The sequence below is a fragment of the Balaenoptera physalus genome (genome assembly GCF_965194825.1).
Source record: "Balaenoptera physalus genome assembly, chromosome: X".
NCBI classification, from domain to species: Eukaryota; Metazoa; Chordata; class Mammalia; order Artiodactyla; family Balaenopteridae; genus Balaenoptera; species Balaenoptera physalus.
This window is the reverse complement of record NC_138903.1, coordinates 29,906,069-29,931,676: the sequence shown is the minus strand read 5'-3', so window position 1 is coordinate 29,931,676 and position 25,608 is coordinate 29,906,069. Positions and strand designations below refer to the sequence as shown.

Below are 25,608 nucleotides of genomic sequence, written 5' to 3'. Positions count from 1 at the left end.
TTTTTTAAATATTTATTTATTTATCTATCTATTCTGGCTGCACTGGGTCCCAGCTGCAGAACGTGGGATCTAGTTCCCTGACCAGGGATCGAACCGGGGCCCCCCACATTGGGAGTGCGGAGTCCCAACCACTGGACCACTAGGGAAGTCTCGGAAGCCATTCACTTTTAAGGCCATACCACCTCCCCCATTTGCTGACAGGGAGTGGAGGTGGTTTCTGGCTAGTTTTGGAACCAGCTGACATTACTCTCCCATGCTTCTGGGGAACACCAGAATAAGAAAAGGAAGATAGACTAAGAGTTATCTCTAACTTCTACCCTGCTATAAAACTTACTATAGGCATAGGTGAAGGTAAACATATAAAAAACGTCCTTGGCATATGTACAAATAAAAAATGGATAATATATTAGAATATAGTGAAAATGTCATTAAACACATAAAAAGAACTTTTAAAGTGCATAATCTTTGATAATAATAATATAACAGTAGAAATTAATAATACTTAAAAAAATTCAATTTGATTAATTTAAAATGTATAAGAAACCAAGAGTACAAATCCATGTTTGTATAGGAAAAAGCATTGCATGAGAAAACCCATGAGAAATGGCCTCGGTTCTACCCAGAGGTTCAATTTTTGTCTTTGTTTTTATCTTCATTAAAAAAAAAAAAAAGATAAAATAAGTTAATTCTAGCTTTCAGCCATAAATGTTACAAAAAAGAAAAAAATGCTCTAAGGAAAGTAGGAAATAAAAGATAAATGAAGAATTGAGTTAGAAAAAAGAAACACTAGATAAATTTAAGATATTAGTTCCTTGTAATAAAATCATAAAATAGACTAATCTCTTATAAATTTAATCAGAAAAAAGAGGGAAATAAATCAAATGTATGCAATTTAAACATAGAAAATATTAAAAATAGGTACAAGAGATATAGACACCAAAAATGGAATCTACACAGAACTATATGTTGATTATAAAAAAGCAATGAAATTGGATTATATTCTATTTAAAATCATAAATTACAAGAATTAACACAGTGGAATATAGAGTACCTACAGCAGTAACCAAAGGAACTTAAGAAATCATAAAACAAAACCAAACAAACTTTTTACAAAGACTTCTGGGTCCAATGGAACTAGTGGTAAGTTCATTCAAAGTTTTAAGAAATTGATAATTGCTAATAGAAAATCATGAGGGGGCCTCCCAATTCTACAAATCTGTTCACAAACCTAAGTTTTAAAATCACCTGAAAAAAATTGGCCCTCCCTTGTTGTTAAAGGGATATTAGAAACTTCCTTTTGAAAAGATATTTGTGGTAGTTTCAAAATCTTCTTAGGTCAAGTTCATTTTGTCTCCTTCCTTCCTCCCTCCCCTCCTCTCCTCCTCCCCTCCCCACCCCTTCCTCCCCTCCTCCAATTTGGCCTCTTCCTCTGCCTTAAATGACTAGTTTTAGCATATTCCCTAGTTCTAAACTAGCAACTCAATGTGAGCCTGTGCTTCAGTTTCCTTTCTTTTCTCTCCTGACTTCTAACTTACACTCCTCACTCAAATGTCACTCACAACTTAGCTTTGTAGAGCTCAGACACCACATTTATGTTCTGATTTGCATTCTCTCTGGTGGCTGTTTTAACATGAAGTTATCCCTGCTATCAATAATTTATTTGTGAAAAACACTTATTGAGAAAGAAGTACTTCTAAGTGCAGTGATGCCTTTATCACAATATTTGCTGAGAGCAAAGCACTTTTGAAATAAAGTTGGCCGTGGTTTAAACAAGCAAACAAAAGAAAATACAAAATCCTGTGAAACAGGGGATGACTCTACCAAGTGGTTGTGCTTGTCTACATACTAGCTCAAGATAAAATGTATCCACAGCTTCCATTTATTTGTAACTTATTGAAGGTAGATAGAGCAAATCTCAGATAATAGGGGAACATCTCTCATACTGCCATTCTATCGTTCCTTTATCCTTCTCCGCTCTTGTTTGTGGGTAGTCCCCTTCACCAGACATTCTGAATTCAGTTCTACAGGTCTCTAACCCCATCTTCTCTCAGACGTAAAGAAATATTTAATGGGTCATTTGAACTTGTTTATTGGTAGATTTTTTCCCTTAGATATAATTAAATTCCAGTCAATGAGTTTCCTCTAGTACAAATTTGCATTTTTAATCATTTTATGTAAAGTTGAATAATGATTGATTTTTTTCACTGGTAAAGGAATTTAGCCATTAAAAATCTGGTAGGGAGATTTAACTGTCTGTGGTGTTTTAAACTGTCCTCCAGATGCATTATGATACCTGTCTTCCATTCATTGGCTGATCCCAGTTTGTTTCCTCTTCTTCCATCCCAAGATTTCCAAGTGTATACTTTATGAATCCCAGTGCCTTTTTGAGGTCATGGAATGCACTCCATCATTATTTTAAAGAACCTGACAAAAAATAGAGTGTTGCATCATACCCTGGGCATATACTGGGACTTTACTGATTTAATGTGATTTAATATTAGCTGACACAGTTGTAAATCTCATAATTATGTTCACTACTCTCATCAATTGTCTATGAAAAAGTGGCACAGTTTTACCAAGTAATTTCAACTATACAAGGTGAGATAGCACAAAGAAAATAAGACTGTTGTTGTACATTATTAAACCACAAATCCAAAATGAGTACTTAAAAAGCCTAGGGTGAAAATTCAAATGTCAGCTATGTTCAAATATTCAATTAATCACATCATTGAAAATTGTCACTGAATTAGATTGAATGGTTGTCAAATGTCACTGATCTGAAAAATGATATAGTGTTCACTCTTCCTGGCATATGATCTTAGATAAAGAGGATTCTAAAGTGTTCTTTAAGAGTAGTATTTTATGTGTCCTTTAATTATTCAGAAACTTAAATAGCCATTTAATGTATTTTGGGGTATGTCAGAACATATCTTTGACCAAATATAAACTGCTTCCATTTATTACTCATAAAATCCAGTGTTCAGATATAAATTCCAAATTTTTAATTTATGTTAGACAAGTATTATTTTTTATATTAAAATTTCAGTCCACACAATAGGCCTGTGATACGTCTGCACCTTATATATATTGATTCCAAGGATCCAGAAGAAGTGTATCCATTTAACCCTGTCACTCACTAACTACGGGATCTTTGTCAAATAATTTCATGACTTTGGTTCTACTTTGTCATCTGTGAAATGTGCTAATAGAAATAGTTGCACTTATTTCAAAATATTCTTCTATGGAACATAAAAATATATACAAGCATATCTTATAATCTTTAAATTCATATTCCGATGCAATATGAAATTATTCCTCTTAAAATGAAGCTAGTTATCAATGAAAATAATTTCATAAGGTGAATTGTTTACCTTCCGCCAACCCCGTACATTTCTTGCATCAAGGAAAAAATATTATATTTTTCTTTACATATTCAACTTAAAATTGAGGTAATCATTTACTTTGATTTGTACACATGGAGATCTTTTGGGATAATAATAATATGGCTACAAATTATATTATAATTGAACATTTTTCTCATAATAAATGTTAGTCATGTATCTTAGAATTTTTTGCCATTGCTGTTGTCAAGTGTTTTTTTTTTTGTTTTTTTTTTCTTGAAATCAGTATACATGGCTGAAAACTAGAAAGCTCTGGCTACATAGGGTTTTTTTTAAAATTTTTCTTTAAATTTTACTTTATTTGTTTTTTATACAGCACCTTATTAGTTATCTATTTTATACATATTAGTGTGTATATGTCAATCCCAATCTCCCAATTCATCACACCACCACCACCACCACCCCCTGCTTTACCCCCTTAGTGTCCATACGTTTGTTCTCTACATCTGTGTCTCTATTTTTGCCCTGCAGACTGGTTCATCTGTACCATTTTTCTAGGTTCCACATGTATGTGTTAACATACGATATTTGTTTTTCTCTTTCTGACTTACTTCACTTTGTATGACAGTCTCCAGGTCCATCCACATCTCTACAAATGACCCAATTTCGTTCCTTCTTATGGCTGAGTAATATTCCATTGTATATATGTACCACATCTTCTTTATCCATTCTTCTGATGATGGGCATTTAGGTTGCTTCCATGACCTGGCTATTGTAAATAGTGCTGCAGTGAACATTGGGGTGCATGTCTCTTTTTGAATTATGGTTTTCTCTGGGTATATGCCCCGTAGTGGGATTGCTGGGTCCTATGGCAATTCTACTTTTAGTTTTTTCAGGAACCTCCATACTGTTCTCCATAGTGGCTGTATCAATTTACATTCCCACCAACAGTGCAAGAGGGTTCCCTTTTCTCCACACCCTCTCCAGCATTTGTTGTTTGTAGATTTTCTGATGATGCCCATTCTAACTGGTGTGAAGTGATAACACATTGTAGTTTTGATTTGCATTTCTCTAATAATTAGTGATGTTGAGTAACTTTTCATGTGCCTCTTGGCCATCTGTATGTCTTCTTTGGAGAAATGTCTATTTAGGTCTTCTGCCCATTTTTGGATTGGGTTGTTTGTTTTTTTAATATTGAGCTGCATGAGCTGTTTGTATATTTTGGAGATTAATCCTTTGTCAGTTGCTTCGTTTGCAAATATTTTCTCCCATTCTGAGTGTTGTGTTTTCATCTTGTTTATGGTTTCCTTTGCTGTGCAAAAGCTTTTACGTTTCATTAGGTCCCGTTTGTTTATTTTTGTTTTTATTTCCATTACTCTAGGATGTTGGTCAAAAAAGATCTTGCTGTGATTTATGTCAAAGAGTGTTCTTCCTATGTTTTCCTCTAAGAGTCTTATAGTGTCTGGTCTTACATTTAGATCTTTAGTCCATTTTGAGTTTATTTTTGTGTATGGTGTTAGGGAGTGTTCTAATTTCATTCTTTTACATGTAGCTGTCCAGTTTTCCCAGCACCACTTATTGAAGAGACTGTCTTTTCTCCATTGTATATCCTTGCCTCCTTTGTCATAGATTAGTTGACCATAGTTGCATGGGTTACGTAGGGTTCTTGTCGTTAAAGTGGCATTCTATACTGCCAGGTATAAGATACATAGTATTTATAAAAATTCAAGTTAAATAATATTATATTGAAAGTGTATATGTCTTTTATCTTACTCTATCTTGTGAAATCATTTTTGAGGGCAGTTTTATAGAGGGCAGCAAATGATGCCCTCTAGTATACAATATTCCATCTAGGAAATTTTGCTTAGTTTAGTTATAAGAGCTACTTTGCCAAAAAGTTTAGTTCTGCATCTTATGTTCAATAAGACTACCTGCATTGAAATTTCTATTTTGCTATATTTGTTTCAATATTCTTTCACCATTTTAATGTTTATATTTCCTTAACATTATGAGATTTTTAAAATTAACTGCTTAAAATCTTTAGTGTCAAAGAGGAAATGTATAAACAAACAAAAACACAGTTCTGTTAAGAGTTACCTTGTGATGTATGATTATCATAAATGCATCCAAAATAGAGAGAAATTTTAACTCATTTCACTAGTCTTTAAGCAATTTGATAAAACAGTCCATTTTTTAGTCTCTGTCCTCAACACTTAATATGTGGTATATGGTGGATGGTGAAAAATATTTAATGAATGACTAAATAGGTAAAGCTTAGTCACTGAAGTTAGGGGGTAGTATCTTTATAGTGCATTCCCAGTACTAAGTCTTATGATGTATTCTACGTCAAAATGTGCTTTTGAAAGGTATTTTTCAATGCAAATTTCTATATTTGTTTAAAATAAAAAATAACATTTTGAATGTAGAGATATGAGAGGGAAGAAAAAAAACCTGCCAGTAGAGACCCAAGGCCACAATGGCCAATGCAGCCTACCCTTGATGTTGTATATATTGAACTATTCATCATTTAATAATAAAAGATTCAATACATGCATCTTTCAATGGCAAAAGTGGGTATGATTTATGCCCTTAAGTCTTAAAATTTTATATGAACCTTAAACACAGTATAAAAGCACATGCTGCAGGGCAGTGAAACTCCTTTGCTTTTTCTGAATTTTTGATCTTTTAAATGCATTATATTTGGAAGGATTATATAAATGCTTGAGGAATTTCTCTTGAATATGGAGAAGTCTCTTTAGCTTGACTACATAATGGCAGATGTTTTATAAAAGGCACTTAGCACATTTAAAAAGCAAATCCTATTTGTCTTGAGTGTTGGAAAGAGATTCTCTGTTATAAACAGTTTATGAGAAAGAAATGTATGAATCTGAAAGAACCAAATATATAGAAGGTAGATGTATCTGCATGAGGTCTATTAGGAGGGCTGTTTATTTGATAAATCCCAATGCATGGTTTTTCCCTAAATGTTAGTTATTGTTTAAGATTCTGGTTAAGGAAATCCACTCAAACTTTTAAAGATGATATTTCATGGTTCCTTTTATAATCTTATCATTCTATGTGAAGTTATTTTATAAGATTTAATCTGCAGCATTTTTCAGTTACTTAAACGCACATACGAAGACTGATAAGTACAAAGACTGCTTACCCTTATCCCTTACCCCATGCCTAATGAAAGTAAAAGCTCAGATTGTATTCTGCATATTAAGGAACAAAAGTGACTCCTCCTTAGGATAAATCTTGAAATCTGAAGTGATCTGGAAGAACCACATCCTTTGAAACATATGAGGAACCTCCTAGCCCTAAGCTAATATCAACTGGTTGAATGATACAAGATGTGTTTTCATTAGTCCCTGTAGTTATGAAATGTCCTTCTCAGTGGTTGTCTAAAAAGGCAAGAATATCATTTATTGGAAAGATGATGGTTCCTTTATTGAATGAGATATAACTTTCTACAACATCCATGTTAGGAATGCAAATGCTTAAATTATTTACAAACTAAAACTGGAAAAGTTTATCCATCTCCCTGCCACCACCAAAAATTTCAAAAGCATGGAACATTTGTAAGAGATTTATTCCTTAGAACCTTGTCAGATATATCACAGGAATATCACTCCCTTGCATTTATTTATCTTTTTTCTTATCTTTTACCTTCTGTTTTACCCTGAGAAGTTCCATTTTCATTATTTGACCTGGTTATTGCAATTTTTTAAATGTCAAATGTTCCTCATTCCAAAGTCACTGTGCGCAAGTTTATGTCTGATGAACTCATTCTGCTGTTCTTCTTCTTGTAAAGCTAATCAAAAATAATATAAACTTGTCTAGGTCAGTAATCTCCTTTCACTAAACCATTACATTTCAGGTTCGTTTTAAATCTTATGGTTTTCCTAAGTATTCTTAAATCTTACATATATCACTATTATATGTATAAATCCTTTCAATATAACCACCGTGGGCTATCTAAATTTAGCTTGTAGAAAATATTACTGACAATGCTAGATTGCATCCAAGCCTTGAAGGAACTGGGGATAAAACAAAACCTCAGATAAAACAAACATTATTCTCTTGAATAAGCAATGGAAAAGAATTGTTCCTCATGCCCAGTGGTTAGTAAACTCATTTAGGAGGTAGAACACCAGGAAGGAGCAGTGCTCTCTGAAATACTTATATATTAATCATAGAATTACTAAATATAAATTTTTGTACAAAATCAGATATTTTAGTCTTGCTACTAATGTGGGGACAGAATACGAAGTCCCTTCAATTCGTGTTCTCACACCTATAAAATGGATAACAATAGACTACTGTATTCCAAAAGCCAATTCCTTAAGTTTCCTAGGTGCATTTTTTTACAGCCTGCTCATCCTAACCCAAGGGAGTTTTTCCTATGAGTTCACATTTAAACATTCTGCTGGAGCCACAGTAAGGTTCCATTAATGGTGAGGGAATTCCGTGGTGGTCCAGTGGTTAGGACTCCACACGCTTCCACTGCAGGGGGCCCAGGATCGATCCCTGGTCCGGGAACTAACATCCTGTGTGCTGCGGTGCAGCCAAAAGAAAAAAAAAAGCAAATGGTGAGAATTTTCTATGTATTCCAGAATTATGTTTGAGTAAAGCATCTTCCACAGATAACACTGCAAAACTCTGAGCCAGAATCTAATGTTACTTTCTGAGTAGAGTCTTAGAACTGTTTGCAGGAACTCCTAAAGTCAATCTTCATGTGGAGGTGAACTTGTTTCTGCAAAAATTCAATGCATGCTATTTAATTTTCACACATAATATCAATTTTCACACCTATTCATTTGGTATCAGATGCTTTCATTCTGCAAAACAGGGAAACATAACTTTGGGCCTCCTCAGTGACCTCAAGATTGAATTTCCTGCTATTTTGTGCTTGTTACACCCCCTCACACACACACAGAATCCATTTATTAGCATATATGTCATATAAATGTTTTTTTATTTTGCTTACTAGACAGACACATAATTATTCATTTAACATAGATATTAACATATTTTAATTTTTATTTTCCCTTTTCATAGTTACTTGGAAATTAGATTGATAATCCTTGGAAGATATAATTCCAGAGCATATATTAGGAAAAAACTACATAAAAGAAAACAGAGAAGCAATTGTGCGGCATGGTGATGATTATTTGAGAAGAGCTAGTAATGATTTTTAAAAATCAATATAATTCATAGCTACATGGTGAGATATGGGGCATTATTAACAACACCAAGCATACGAAAATTGAGGGTCAAATGGGTTAGCCATGAAAATGAACAAATAAAAGTGATTATTGTTTGGTAAAAGCAATATTCAATAGAACCTGAATAATATGCCATTTTCTGTAGACTATAAAACCTCACAAATTTGTGTTTATAGGATATCACACATGCACACTCACACATACACTGATCATATGAATAGGGAGTTTTTTGGGTCAGATTAGGAAAGAAGTTGGGAAGAAAGTGGGGCAAACAAAATGGAAAAGAAAACTTGTCTCAAGAAAAATAGGAGAGGCATGTGTAAGATCTCATTCATGCATTTGTGTAAAATAATATTTGTGTGGTCTTATATATAAAGAAATACAATATTTCTAAAAAGAACAAAAATGAAATTATATATACATACATACACATGTGCATACACACAGACATAGAAAACAGTACAAAGATTAACATATAATTTACCACTCAAAAAATGGGGATAGTTGTGTTTCTTACAACCCAACTACAGGATGACAAAATACCCACCTATGACAACATGACTTGATCGAATATGAACCTTTAGAAAGGAATGATGATTGGTAATAATTGCAGTGTGATAAGAGTTACCCTCTAAGGCACACACAGTTGAGAATATATGAGGGAAATACCACTTAAAAGCCATGCTATTTACCCATTGCACCCTATGGCAAGGACCACCAACAAAACTGGCCTACTGGATAGGATGGTGTAGTGAGTAACATTGGCAATAAAAAAAGTGAAATAACAAAATATAATTGCAAATCAACAGAAAGTTACATAAATTGGATTGCATTATTGTAACTGTCTACAGAATATCCCTGTAAAACTAAGATTTAATACTATGCTCTTATTGTTTATTGAAGGTTGACAAAAGAAATGGCCAAATGGTTATCACTGCATCACTTGTAAAGTTGTAATTAAAGATGCAGTATATTACTATAAAATGCACATTTCTTAGAGTTGAGAATTGTGAAAAGGTTTGTTGTCCCTGACAAAAATGTAAGCGTCCTTGTACTAGTTAGAGACATTTATAATGAATCTCAGCTAGTTTTTTCTCAGTGCCCATAAGAATTAGCCAAGATCTGTTCAACTTCTCTGGTATTATTATTTTTCTACCTCATAGTGCCCTAACTTGTTCCTTTCATTCTTTGAGATTTTTTAAGACTCTTCATAATCCTGCCCCAGATTGTTTAACAACTTCACACATGCCGCCTTGTCCCTGAGTACAACACTTCTAATTCCCAACCACGTAATATCTTTTACGCTTGCCCCCCATATCCTTAGTCACATGTGTCTTCTTGGCATGCCTTCCACACCCCCCCTTTATTTGTTCCAGTTTTATATTCCTTCTTTACAGATTCGGTCAACACTGAATATTTCTTCTTTCTTTTGCTTACACTGTCACAAAAATTTCTTTTTCTCTACTGGGCGTCCATGAGACACAGTTGCCTACCTAATTTCCTCCAGTGGTTATAAATAAGTTTTATTGGAACACAACCAGGCACATTCCTTTAGATATTGTCTAAGGCGTGTGTGTGTGCACTGTGCGCCAGTGGCTTCTTTTTATTATTTATTTTTATTGTGGTAAAATGTACATATCATATACATTACCACTTTAAACATTTTTAAAAATTGGTGTACCATTTTAACCATTTTTAAGTGTATAATTGAGTGGCATTAGTATTATACATTCCCCTATGTATGCAACCATCACCACTATCCATTTCCAGAACGTCTTCACCATCCCCAACTGAACCTCTTACCTGTTTAAAAAAACTCTGTAATCACCTCTCTCTTAGCCCCCCGTAACCTCTATTCTACGTTCTTTCTCTATAAATTTGACTATTCTAGGTATCTCACCTAAGTAGAATCATATAATATTTTTCATTTTATGGCTGGCTAATTTCACTTAGCATAATGTTTTCAAGGTTCACTGATGTTGTAGCATGTATCAGAATTTCCTTTCTTTTTAATATTGAAGAATACTCCGTTGTATATATACACCATGTCCTCTTTATCTATTCATCTGTCAATGGATATTTGGATCATTTCCACCTTTAGGCTATTGTGAATAGCTGTGAACATTGATGTATAAATATCGGTTTGAGTCTCTGCTTTCAATTCTTTTGGATATATACCTAGAAGCGGAATTTTTGGATCCTACCTAATTTTAATTAACTTTTATTTTGTGACCTGCTGTGAGCTTTTTGACATTAGGGGTTCTACCTTAGTCTTCTTTATCAGGCCTGAGCACAGTCCCTGATATAATATAGATTGGATTTTAAAAGGGATTTTATGGGGATAACTAAATGGAGGAATCATCTCCCTGCTCACACAGAGAACAAGCTTATGAGAGTGGATAGGGGCAGCTGGTATCTAAGGGCCTGCTGCTTGCTCTTAGTCTCCCCAGGATGATCCCTATGGCAAGTCTAAACTTAACTACCAGCAGTGATTCCCCAAGTATATCTATTTTCTAAAAATCACATGTTCTTTATTTAAATAATTGGATCTTCAAAAATATATGGTCTGATTCTCACTGTCACTATAATTAAGTTCTAGAAAGCAGGAGTATTTTTCCCTTTTGTGTTCTAAGTACATCAGTGCCTGACATATGAATCTGTTGAATGAATTAATCAGTAAATCAATTCTTAGATTTATAGCATCTTTTCCACATGGAGAACTCCTCCCCTCTACTGCCACATGAGGAATCCCCAGATGAAATGTAGATGATGGTGCTTTCTTGTTCAGGAGTTATTAATCTCCCTTGGGATCTAAATTCTAGAAACTTGTTGTATCTACTTTGTATAATTAAAATGAAGATATCATGGCAAATTATTGTTTGCATGTATAGGAAAAAAAATCTATGTGAATGCCCAGTAATTTGAAATTCTGATATTTACTTCAGCACTGAATTAGGAAAAATTTGCATGGGGTACTACTAAAATTCAGCTGTCCAATGAGAAGCATCTGCATTGTAGAAATAAGCAGACGTGTAATGTGTTACAATGGCAGTATCACCTTGACTTTCCTATACCCAAGAAAACCAAGGTCTTTCACCTTAACCAGCTTTCAGGACTTCTGCTCATCCACTCTTCAATACAGCCTTACTTAAATGTCCATTTTTATGCTGTCCATTTACTTCAGGCTGACTTCTCTGTAATGTCCATGTGGTACCATCCTCACATGTAATCTATTGCATAGCTTAGTAATACCCTCTACTATAAATTATGTGTGGAATTAAACTATGGACTTGTATCTAGATCTTTTATACTTATTTCAATGATTCTAAATTTTTCTGTATCAATTATTTGTTTTAATCCAATCCATCAATAATTTGTATATAGTTGGGATATAAAAATAAATTTAAGTATTAGATTATCCATTGAACCTACAAATAAGTTTACGTGGGGAGTAATTGGGAGTGATTTGGCAATGAAATTGAAGAGTAGCCTTTTTATTATTTTCACCTGGATTTCCCGCATTGCTTCATAGTTTTAAAAGTTATAATTAATAGGATTTAGAAAATTAAGATGAATGATAAGGAATATATTTTAGCATTGAGTGAGAAAATGGTAAACCCATCTTACTGGAGGAAGAGACAAGAGGGAAAGACAGATCCAAGTGAGACTTAGTTCAGTAAAGGTTTAGAGCCTGAGAGAATGAAAGGTTTAACCAAAATGAATCTCGGCTATTTAGTGAAGCTATCTAGAGGAGGATAAATGGGAAACTCTCTCAGGTCAATAACCTCAGGACAAGACAAAATGGCAGAGTCCTGGAGACAGCCAAAAGAAAAGTCAAGCAAAGGGATCAGTGAGCCTAGGGATAGTAAGTAGAGAGAGAAATCTGAATTCTCAGCCCTCAACCCTTGCTCGGACAGTTTCACCCCCATTGTATAGACCTTAATCTGAAGTTGCATATTTGCTTTATTGTGATATTCTCTCTTTTTAAAGTATCCCTGGATACTCATTTTTAAAGTTAACCTTTTTCTTTGAGATAATTGTAAATTCACATGTAGTTATAAGCAATAATACAGAAAGATCATGTGTGCCCTTAACCCAGCTCTACCCCAATGGTAACATACATTAAAATTATAGTATAATATTACCATGGACATCAACATTAATACAATCCACCAGTAGTATTTATGTTTCCCAAGTTTTACTTGTACTTTTGTGTGTGTGTTGCCACGTGTTTTTAGTTCTTTACAACGTTATCACATGTGTACATTTGTGTATCCACCATCAGAGTCAAGTGCAGAACAGATCCGTCATCACAAGTATCCCTTGTGCTACCCTTTTATAAACACATCCACCTGCCCCTCCCACCCCACCTCAGTTCCTAACCTCTGGCAACTGCTACTCTGTTCTCCATTTCTATAATTTTGTCTTTCAAAGTTGTTATATAAATAGAATCATACTGTATGTAACCCTCTGTGATTGGCTTTGTTTTTTTCACTCAGCATAATGCCCATGAGATTCACCCAAGTTGCTGCATGTATCAATAGATGTTCCTTTTCATTGCAGAGTGGTAGTCCACGGTATGGATGTACCAATATGTTTAAACATTCACCCTTGTACAGCATCTGGGTTGTTCCCAGTTCTTGGCTGTTACAAATAAAGCTAGTATGAACACTTAAGTATAGGATTTTGTATAAACAGAAGTTTTTATTGCTTTAGAATAAATGCCTAAGAGCCCAATTGCTGGATTGTATGGTAAGCACATGTTCAATTTTGTAAGAAACTGCTGGAAATGTTTTCCAGATTTGCTGTACTATTTACATTTCCACCAGCAAAGCATGAGTGACCCAATTTCTCTATATCCTCATCAGCATTTGATATTGTCACTATAGTTTTTAAACTTTTTCCATTATGATAAGTATGTAGTGTTAACTCTTTATGTTTATAATTTGCATTTCCCTAATGGCTTGTAATGTTGAATATCTTTTCATGTGCTCATTTGCCTGATGTTTATGTGTAACCTGACTCCACCTAAAAACGTTAGGAGCAAGAAGGACAGGAGATGGGATTTGTCTTGAAAAAATAAAACTCTGCCAGATTTTAATTCCCACACCCAGTCCTAGATAGAGAAAAGAGAGCTGGCCATTAGCTCCATTGTTTAGTAGAGTTCTAACATGTATTTCTAAAGCAAGGACATTTTAGTCAAATGCAGTCACCCCTAATTACAATAGCACTCCTCTGAGCTAGATAAAAGGATTGATGAAATTTCTATTTTTGAGTTTCAATTATGTCCTAGGAAGCACTTTTTAATTTTAGGCATCCTTTATGAGTTATCATTGTTATATATTTTATTTGGAGATACTCTTATTGGACTCTTTAATCTGCAGTAATTTATTTATACACTAAAGTACACTCATTTCCTATCTCTTTGTAAATGTGTTTGGGGACACTTGTTTGTTACAGAAAGTGCAGTTACAAATGCAGTTTGTTTCATTTATAGATTATTTTTAAAAAGCTATAATGCTGCTTAGGCTCTGGAAACAGATAAATGCAATTACCTTTGCATTTTGTTTTCTTTTCAAACAGACATTTTGTCTCCTTCCTTCAAATGTTTCCCCTTTATTTTTAACAGGTTGATTTAGTGAATATTGGAAGCACTGACATAGTAGATGGAAATCATAAACTGACTCTTGGTTTGATTTGGAATATAATCCTCCACTGGCAGGTAAGAATCCTGATGATTTTTTTTTTTCATGGGGGAAGGTAACATTGCTGATCCTTCCTTTCATTTTTACCATTGATCTGCAAAACATGTATATCTCTAACAATACAAAGCCCATCTCCATAGTGCTGCTTTTTAAACTGGGATGATTGTCATCTGCAATGTGAAGTATCAGCAGATTATAAAACAGGTTCTAGCACATTTGCAGGAATATTTTTCTAAATTTTATTTCACTGGGTACAGATGAGGCAAAAAAAAAAAAAAGAAACCTCATCAATAGGGTAATAAAAATACTTTTCACAAATAGGTCTTCTGTAACTCACCTAAAAGTAAATCTGCATAGTTTTGTAAGAAGAGGGGTATTTTTCCTGTTAATCACTATCAAATGAATAAGACTTTGTGAATCATGTGTATTCTCAATGTAAACTAAAGCCAATAAAAGACTATTGGGATATGATGATCTGTATATGTGTTATACAGAAAAACTTACTTCATAGTCTGACTTGGAAATTGCATTTTTTCTGAACCACCTCAGCACAGGGTCTTCTGAATGCCTATATTTACTGGTCCTCTGCAAAATGGATCACAGATCATTGGTTTAGTGAAGAGTATATATTTTTTTAGTCAGACTGACAGGAGCTTAAGTTTTAACTTCCTCATTTACCATCTTAGTGACATTGGATATAATGTCATCCCTTTCTGGGCCATAATTCCCTCACTATCAAAAGTGAAAAAAAAATAATGAACACGTATATTTCTTGTCAGGATTAAATGAGAGAATATCCATAAAGCACTCAGTACAGTGTACCATTTTCCTTAGAGGCGTATCATACTAATAACTTTTTTTTTCCACTCATATTTTAAGAATTTGGAGGGTAATTGAGATGCCGGCTCTTTTTACTGGTAGAGATTACTTTTTTATATAACAGCTTTTTTTGAGATATAATTTATATATCATAAGTTTACCTGTTCTATGTGTAAAATTCAAAGTATACCAAACTGGTTTAGTTCTGTTGCCCAGCACTTCTCAAATTATTTTGAGGAAGAAACAATTCCCCCCATCTGTCGAACATTTTAGGATATTTACAGAGTTGTACAATCATCACAACAATCTAATTTTAGCACATTTCCACCACCCTAAAAATAAATCTCAGGTCCATTTACCATTACTCTCCTCTCCCACCCCCAACCCTAGGCAACCATTCATCTATTTTCTGTCTCTATATGTATGCCTTTTTGGACATTTCATACCAAATGCACTCATACAATATATATTCTTTTATATCTGTCTTCTTTCACTGAACATAATCTTTGAGGTCCATTCCTATTGTAGCAGGTATCACTACTTCCTTTAGTAAGGTTGACTTTTAACTTGAATTGTAGATTGGTCCTGGTCGGAGTCAGACAGCATGTAGACCAGAGGTATACCTACTGAACTCAGTACCCATATTGTTCTCCCAATTGACTCCCATATGTTTTATTGTAAACACTCTGAACTGGCTCAGTCCTATTTCACAGCAATATGGGAAGAGAGAGAGAACAACCATAGCGGCTGACAACAGAGAATAGCTCATAAGAGCCTCAGATGAGCCCAAGATTCTCAATTCTGGGCTTTTTTCATGTAGCGATGGTGTCAAATAGAACCAGCAAGGCAACATAGGGCCCCCCACCAAACTGGTTTCCTTCTGTTGCTCAGTACTTCTCAAACTATCTTGAGGAAGCAGCAGTATTTTCCCCCTTTTCCATTGTGTATAAATTACAATAAAACTGAAGCATTAGAAAAATGAAATAAAGAGACACATAAAACCCAAGCTTCTTTTTTATCATTAAACTCAACCAACATAAATAGGACTCTGTAAAATTGCTATGGAAGTTTCTAATGGACTATCAACTGTTGTATTGATATTTATCTTATGGCCTCGTAACAAATTGTTCATGGAGAGACCCCAGCTTGCAGAAAACACTTTGAGTTGCGCAGATGGCAGTCATGACAAAGCCAGCAGGAGGACTTAGGCGTGCTCAGAGCCCCAAAAGGCTATTTTAATTGTATTTATCACCCAAACTGTCTCTCATATGATCTCACCCTTTCTTATCTCCTCAAAACCCTTTCCAATTCCCTCTCAACTCACTGCAGGATAGAGTTTAAAACCACCCTGTCTGATATTTTCTTCATTTGCTTGTGCGTGTGCTTATTTTTTTAATTAGCATGTGGAAGGGCTTTCACATCAGGAATACCAGAAGGAATGCTTTTGCAGTCTTTCCTGGTCTGAGACTTCTCTTACAGTCTTCTGTTTTCCATCTATGTCCTCAAATCACCATATCCTTGTGATTGCAAGGATGTAGACTCTCCCCAGCCTCTGCCTCTTTATCTTATCTCTTCTATCACACTGCCCTGTTCTACTAAAACTACTAAATCACTTTTTAAAAGTTCCTCCTGCTCGATACTCCTCATCATAACCCAGTGAATCGCAGAAGATATTTTCACCAAGAATGCGTATTTGCCTTCTTTTAAAATAGTCAAAGAAGCCCTTGAGTCTCAGTAAAGATTAAAGGACACACTGGCCAACCTAATGTACTTTCCAGATCTATGAGATTAAGAATGACATGAAGAGATGGAAAGATGTGGATCTGTGGTTCCAGTGTCATATACTATGTTATTACTATTGCTGTGGAGGCCTTCTTTCTGAACTTGCAGAAACTCAGGAATGCCAACCCCATTTCCCCTGTCACTGTTTTTCTGGTTTCTACTTAAATGAAATGATTTGCCTGAAAAATAATGCCTGTATCGAGGAGTAAGCAGCTTTGAGCAAAATTGTGAAGTAGACAATGTGTGTTAGGTGTCCCTTTCTTCCTTCCTTTTGAAGTGCAAACCATCCTTTTTAGTGGGGGCGGGGGTCACCTCGGTTCTGGGAACCAGCTGGAGATAAAAACATATCCTGCTAATGAAGCTGAATCTGGCCTCTGTACCCCGACACCAAATTAATTCTCAGAGACAGAGTTTTGGGTGAAGTAGAAAAGAATATCGTTATTGTTTTGCCAGGCAAAGGGGGCCACAGCGGGCTAATGCCCTCAAAACTGTGTATCCCAACCAGGAGGGGGTAGTGAGGAGTTTTATAGTAATTGTTCAAAGAGGGCGTGATCAGCTCGTGGACGTTCCTCTGATTGGTTGGTTGTGAGGTAAGTGGGAGTCAGCATCATCAACCTCCTGGTTCCAACCCGTCTGGGGTCTACGTGCTTGTGGGCAGCACACTGTTAACTTCTCCCACCTGGTGGAGGTTTCAGTATCTGCAAAACAGCTCAAAGATATTGTTATGTGTATCCCTTGAGGGGGAACCAGGACCTTGTCCCAAGGCTGCACTATAGTTTCTTGACTGTTCCTCCCTTGTCTCCGCATCCCCTCCCTTCCCTAATTAGCAACTATTTGAATCTGCTCCTTGGAACTCAGGGAAGGTCATGGAGGCTGAAGGAAGCCTATTTCCTGTAATCAAGAAATGGGGGACACAGAAAGGCTTTTGTGCCCAGGAGCCTCAAGGGTCCTGCTTGGTATCACTAGCAGTGGTGTGCTCTCAGAGGTCAGACCCCCACCTTTGCTGGCTACCTCAAAAGAAATACTCAATTCCAGGGCTCCTTTACACTGGAATGTTTATGTTATTTATTATGTGCACAACAGGTAAGAGAAAGATGGATTTTGCGCTGCTGAAAGCCCTTACTGTAACCTCCTGCCTAGCTAGTGCCTTCTGGGCAAAACAGGTCTCGATCTTCTGCAGGTCTTTCACACACTACCATCCATCCCTTGTAGAAGACTATTCCTCCCTCTCTTCAGTCCTACCCCTCTGCTGTAACTCCTTTTAGTCACAGGATGGATTCTGGGAAGCAGACTCTGAGTTTGGCAGGCAGGTTGTTCATGGATGCACACTCAAAAGCCTTCTTGAACTCCATGGAGAACTGGGAGCTAGAATGGGCCTTTAGAGTTATCGTGAGTGGGGCTGAAATGGTTGAGTCTTTATACAATTTCCCTTCATCAGTTAATAAGTTGGGCTGCCCTAGGAGGGATGTGACCATAGGTGACATGCTTGTGCAACACAGGTAGTTCCTGAGGGGACTCATGGGTGATGTCTGCCTCAGGACAGCTGGAGAAACAAGCCCTTCCTTAAAGGAGAATCCTGGTAGTGCATCTCCAGGTCCATCACACCTTCTTTGCCCCGTTAACTCCTAGTCATTTTTTGAAATCAGTGCTCAAAGACATTTCATTTTTTTCCTTTAAAAAATAGATGTATAGCTGTATTCACACACACACACATATTTATTTATATTGATTCTTTCTGTCTTAGGGACAGTGAACCCTGAGGGTGGGGAATTTTTCTGCTTAAAGACTCCCCATAGGAGCCGCTCAGTGTTTGACTGAAGGTTGATCCTTAATAAAGATTTCTTGGTAACTCTCTTTTCTGTAGGAAAAGAAGAACTGTTATCTCACATTGCCCTTTATTATTATTTTTTTCTCAGCAACATTTGCACCTAGGTAGAAGCAACAGCAATGAGGCTGAGGCTGATAAGCTGAATTAGTGACATAACGATGCTAAAGGAGCTTTGGATCGAATACCATGTTGTCCTTTAACATTATGTGCATAGAGGGCAGTCTGGCCAAGCATTTCACAAATGAATCCCATTCATCATTGGAGGGTTGCCTGATCAGTGCAAATCCATCAACACCACTGAGCCAGCGTCTGCCGATTCCAACCCTGGTTCAGCACAGGACACACAGTACACATCCTGCAGTCTCTGTATGTGGAGGCTGTATATTTTATAACTTTAGAATATGATGAGAAAAATTATATATCTTACGTAACTATTTGACCTATTTATTCAGTGAGTAAGTGGCTAAATAAGCAGGTCAGGAAGGAATTAAGAAAACTGGATAATCCACCCCTAAATAATAGATTTAGCTATCAAAGGATGGTGACAAATGTATGCTAAGATTTCATATCTTCACATCAATCCCACGTTTACAAAACATCATCTCAAATCCTTTTCAAGTATTTTAAAGTTAGATTTAATAGTCTATCCTAAAATTTTCATTGACTCTTTCATAAAAGGATTACTAACATTGGAGATGTTAAAATATGTATTTTCCCCAAAGGCATTTGTTAACTTCTGCATGGATGAAGAAGCAAAATAAAATGTCATATTTGGAATACACAATAAATATTCATCATCTGATCAAATGTTGGTAGTATATGGACCTTATACTGTCCGAAAGGGAAGCCCTTGGTGGTCAAAACGAATCACATTTACTTATATACTTCCTTTAAGTATGTGATAAGGGTACTGACATATTAAAGAAGTAGCCTAGTAATGATTCCTTTAATAGAAAATGTAGACGGTCTGTTCTGTAATGAGGTGTCAACTGCATTCTCGAAACCCAGAAAATGGATTTCTGTGGCAGCTGAACCAGAAGAGCGACAGCTGGAAATACAACAACCTGACGAGTGGCATTTGCACCTGCACACAGCCTAGGACAGAATCAAATGGCCAGAAACCAATTCACGAAAATAAGACCGAACCTGACCTTTTCCCCTTTTGCACAGTCTTGGTTTCCGCTTCCCTTCCGGGAGCCGGGGGTGGGAGGGTGGGTGTGGCCCAACCGACGCTACTACGTGGCCCCCAGACCCCACCCCCCAGGACCCAGCGGCCCCTCCCATACCTGCGCCGCCGCACTCCTGGCTGCGCGCCCTCCTCAGCTCGCCATGAGGCCGTCTCCTGCTGGCGGAGTTGCGTCTCTCATTCGGCCTCCGTCTTCCTCACTGCGCCCGTGCTGGGGTCCCTGCTGGCCCTTGGCTTTCTCCTTGCCGCTGCCACCCTGCTGAACAAGTGGCAGGGCTTGTGCAGGCCCTGAATGGACTTCCTACGCAGCGTCACAGCGGCCTTAGTCTCCGTCACCATCTCCATCACAGCTGTCGGTTGCTGGGACGGGCCTTCGGAACCAAAGCCCAGGCGTTTTCTTTGCCACCATGCTGTTTGCACTTCTACCTGATCTTTCACAACGTGGCCGAATTTCTCAAACAAGAGGACTCTGCAGAGGTGACCACAGCCCACAGAATGGAAGTAGGGAATTCCGACTGTGACTCCGGAGGTGGCCAGGGGGCCGTGTGTTGGGAGGGAGGCTGTGACTTCTCAGAGTAGCAGTGGGAGTTGCTGACGGAGCGGGCCTCCTCACAGCCCCGAGGTGACGTTCCTGAGCCCAGCACACAGGACGGCACCCCTTGCCTTGGCACTGTCTAGCCGCTCTGCACGTGAGGGCATCTTGAATGTTCCACCCCTTCTCCCCACGTATCTTTCACGGACCTGAAGCCCTTTAACCTCTCTGCCAAAAACAAGTACAAGGGGACAACGTGCGTAGAGCCTTGTTACCTCCCCCTCCCCCCCGCCCCCACTCAAGAGAAGCATTTCATGCTGTGGGCAGAGGAACAGCTAAGACGGAAACCACCACAGGGCCAACCTGCCAGGCCCCAGTCGTTTTTGTCTGCATTTGGTGCCCCTGTTCATGACAGGCACTTTGTCCAGAATGATCCTTCCAAGATTCTTTTGTTCAAGGAGCACTAGCTCCCTCTTCTTTCTTGAGGCAGGGAGAAAACTGACCTTTGCCCTTTGAATCCCATTCATCATGGGAGGGTTGCCTGATCAGTGCAAATCTGTCATCACCACTGAGCCAGTATTTATTAACTGAAGATTAGAACATTTAGGTTTAAGTTTGTGTGCTTCTTGTTCATGCATTTCCTTATGAAAATATCTTTCCACACGTAGGTCAAAAATGTAATGAAAAATATCATGGCTGGATTGCAACAAACCAACAGTGAAAAGATACTCCTGAGCTGGGTCCGACAATCAACTCGTAATTATCCACAGGTTAATGTCATTAATTTCACCACCAGCTGGTCTGATGGTCTGGCTTTGAACGCTCTCATCCACAGTCATAGGTAAGATTATCGAGACATTGAATAAGTTTTAAAAGTATTGACTTAGAGTATGATATCTTTTTCTCCAGGATGGTTCCTGATCATTTCCCACTATGCAACATGTTATTTATGTTGACCATATTGATCTAACCATCCATTGGAATGTACTGAATAAGAATATCCTATTTTTATGTGATATTACACTTAGTTGTTGAAATGTTAAGACTATCAGAGCATGAATGTGGTTATGGTGGAGGGGGGGGTATCAACATCTTTGAAACTGAGACTGCCAGAAAATCAAGGTTGTATTCTAACTTTGCTAAGAATGGAGTTGGTCTTTCTATACAAATAATGTGTTAGTAATGAGCTTCAACTGTAGTGTTAAAAATGGTTGTAGATCTTATGTGAGTGGCTGTAGTGCAATTAATTACCATCATCAGATTAATAATGTGAAAAAGAAACATTTCTCTTGTCAGATACTTAGATAGCAAATACCATAAGGCCCTGTATGTGTGTATATATATGTTTATATATTTATATTTCAGGGTTAAAAGAGGCTCTGAGCATCTTAGGAACCAAGGCAAAGAGCAGACCACAATCAATTCTATGACTCAGTGCTCAGAATATCAAAAGAAACAATTGCTCTGGAACAGCAAAGCAATTGCTATAAAGCATGAGAGTTGTTCTGTTGACCTTCGTAAAAGGAACTCAGTGTGACATAGTGAACCAAATGTCCTTAACTATATTCACACTATTATATTTTCTAAGATAAAATAGTTGTTTGCTTTTTCTTGTATAAAGAAGCTCAGTAAGTGAATTAATAACAGTTCAAGAAAAAGCAAAACAACATGGTAAATACATACATTATATATAATGAATACATTCATATATATTGTATGTATAATACATTTACTCTAAGGAACATCTGCTTTGGTTTTCCTATTACCCATCTCTTTTACCCAGCCCAATCCCCAGGGTCAAATACATTGCCTTATTAACTGTGTTTGAAATGCCACTGGACTGCATCTGCCCTGATTTTCAGTGCAGCTTATCTATTCTCACTTTGATCTTTCTTTTCTCGACGAGTCTAGTCTACCATTTTCCTATGCCAATCTTGCTTCTAGAAACGTCCAGAATATAAATTTTCTTCCTGGTTTACCAGTCCGGGAGCAAATGCTCTCTAAATAAGCATCTTTGTTGGGTGTCTTGCTCCAGCTGGGTTTAATTAACCCCATCTAGACTGAGTTTCCAGGTGAATGACTCAGCAACCTGACTTTGGAAAGGAGGCAGGCTCACACTCAGTCGGCATGTTAAGCGATGTTAATATGTTGTTTTTCCTAAGTGTGACACGAAGAAAAATATTCCACAGCCTCAGTACAGCCAGATGAGAGGGGATAGAGACGTTCATTCTGCATTATAAGTCAGTGTTCATTTATGCAGCCACATGCTTCACAGTAAGGGCCAGAACATATTGATCCTGCTGTTCATGTACACATTTGCAGATGAACAGAAATATCGAGGATCGGGTTATGCAGTCCTTGTTGGCTCGTTAGCATTTTCTTTTCAAGTGGAAGATTTTAGTCCTGTAAGCGTGTTCACAGACTACATTTGTTAATATTCTATTTCATGATTTCTGAATGCATTTGTAAGTAATACAATAAACATATCCAGGTTGCCCTGTCACATCTGTCCCTGACCTACTCTTTGTCTCTCCAAATATCTACGTTTATATATTCTTTTGTCATACTGAATGAATCATCAATAACTACCTTCTTATACATAACATGGTTACTTTTCAAGAGGTTTCTCACAGTTGATAATGTTCTTTCATGAATCATCTCCCTCTTCTTTTTGTCTCTGACAGATGAACATATTGTTTATCTAAAGAAAAAGAGAATGGTTGAACTGTTTGTTCCAGGGTGATTGTCATTGGAACTCTTAGGAATGTCGTGAGGTGTCCTGATTTCAATAATTGAAAGACTATGTAGAACAAAGGCATGAACTTGATAACGAACATAGGAATTGACAAAGAGCCTTGCCAAAGATCAGGCTTTTAGTGACTTTATATTTCCTTAAGGCTAAATTTTATTTTAATATGTAAGAAATTAAAAGTATTAAATTAAAACACAGAGTTCACTACAGTGCAGTTAAAAGGAAGCCAGATTCTACTTTCATGGGAAAACCAAATGATAATTGATTAGAAGTATGCTCAAAATATGCAAATAAGTTGCAATAAGTATAAAGTTGCAGTTAAATTTTCTTCCTAATTTCTTATTTTAATTTATTAGCATAGAAGTAATGTAGCACGTGGTTTAAAAAAAAAAAGTCAAACATTAGAGAGGGAGGCAAAGGACAAAAAGAAACAAAATGTGTCTTCCTGACCTCAGCCCTATCCCATCACTCTCCACTTCCTAGAAGCAGTTACTGTCAGCAACTTCTTTTATTCTTTCTCACGGTTTTCATAATTATATATATTTCTTGATTAATTCATTTCTGACAGTAGATGGATTTATTCCTTAATATGAAGCCCACAAATATTACATCTTATCCCCATCTGTTTCCTGATTTCATCACTATATTATAATCATTTTATTCTTATAATTGTTGCCTGTGTGACTTTAAATGACAGTGGTATACTTAGTTTCAAGTTTAGACAAGATCTGTTGACCACCTGAAATGAAGGTTGAGTATATTATCACCCTCATACATACTTCCTCCTCTTCTCTCCTCTCCACTTCTGTCATTATATTGTTATTCCTGCATCAACAATGTTTGTAACATTTATATCTTTTCTGTAAGTATAGGTTCTTGGCTTGAATCTGTACATTGAAAATGTATTACTGTTATTTTATAAATATAATTAACCTTAAAGTAATAGAAGTTAGTGTTTTTAAGCAATTATTATTTTGTAGGCCCTTTTCTAAGTAAAATAACCCATCTGTTTCTCATGACATACATACTATCATTGTCCCCATTTCACAAATAGGCAAATCACATAACCTCTCTGTGCCTCAGTTTCCCAAAGATCATTTGGTTATGTCAACCTGAACAGAGATAAACGGAGGCAAGGTCAAATGATCAGAAATTCAGTTTATTCAGGAACAACAGGGGAATTGCAATTTGGGAAACACATGCTGTAACAATTTACAGGCGAGTCTGTTGGGGGTTTGGGGCAGTCTGTGCGTATGGGCAAGGAGCACAGAGAGGGGGCAATACAGCCTGAGTGCAAGCAATAAGTTCATTGACTTGAGGATGGGGAGAGATTCTTGGTGGATATTCATTGGTTAGGCGATAAGGCTTGATCTTCTGTAAAACAGGCGATCATAGAAAATCAGCCTCTGAATTCTTAAGTTCCGTTCTTCTGAGGGCACGTGTGGGAAATTCTCCATTTTATATCCTCTGGTTCCATTTTTGACTGAAATCTTTTCACAGCTAATATGCTGTAGAGCCAAGGTATGGATTCGTAGGGGACTCTGCTTATCTACTAGGCTATGTTATCTCATTCAGTATGTCGGTTTCCTCAAAAGTGTGGGGATCCTTGGTGGCACATTCTTATTTATGACTTATGGTCTAGGTTAGCATGGAAAGGTATGTGGCTTTCCTCTTCAGTTGGTTAGTTTTACAATTCTTTATGCATTTGAAAATCATGTTTATTTAAAATGTTAATTAATGGTGAATTTTAATGATTTAAAACATTTTATTAGATTGATTTTAAATGCTAGAAGAGACCTCGAAGGTCATTCAGTACAGTTCCTTCTTTTTAAAATGAAAACACTGAAGCTCAAATAGATTACATGACTTAGATGACTCCTCACCCAGGTAACTAGTTAGTGGCTAAGGAGAAGGCGAAGGGGATGAAGGGAAAAGGGCTTAAATGTGGAAGTAATCCTATTTTTTTATCATACTGATTTAACCTTGTTTACTTTGCTGTAGGTAAGAAACTGGTTTCCCACACTCTCCCACCTATATTCTTTTCCACTCCCCTTAGTGAGAGATGGAGAAATGAAGATGGGGCAGAGGTTGCATAGTGAAATTAAAACTTCCCCCAAATAGTCTAGGATTTAATTTTTGTTTCTTAAGAGTCTTTCCACTACTAGAGACAGCTCCCAATTTATACATATTTTAGGTTCTAAAAGGTTTTTAGCTGTTTTGGGTAACTTGGAGTATATAGGGGAGATTAGATTTACTAAGAAGTGCACAAAAGTCTGGTGAATTAAACAGGGTAGGAGCAAGTAGAGAAAAGGAAATGAGAGTCAAAGGAGAAATAAAGTTGCACTTTTATTTTGAATTCTGGTTTTAGAAAATAGCAGCTAACCCCATCCTTGAAACATCTTCTCTTGCAGAGCATGAGTTCTTAAGCAGGAGTT

At 36.7% G+C, this 25,608-nt stretch overlaps 1 protein-coding gene across 5 annotated transcripts in view; it reads left to right on the top strand.

Annotated features, from left to right (window-relative positions):
• The window catches only part of DMD (dystrophin), a 2,259,822-nt gene that overhangs the window by 748,840 nt on the left and 1,485,374 nt on the right, over positions 1-25,608 (top strand). For all 5 annotated transcript variants that reach the window (XM_082446317.1, XM_082446321.1, XM_082446320.1 and 2 more), the window contains exons 5-6: positions 14,199-14,291; positions 21,090-21,262. In XM_082446317.1, coding sequence (XP_082302443.1) covers positions 14,199-14,291; positions 21,090-21,262 — 266 coding nt within the window. The remainder of the gene's footprint in view (positions 1-14,198; positions 14,292-21,089; positions 21,263-25,608) is intronic.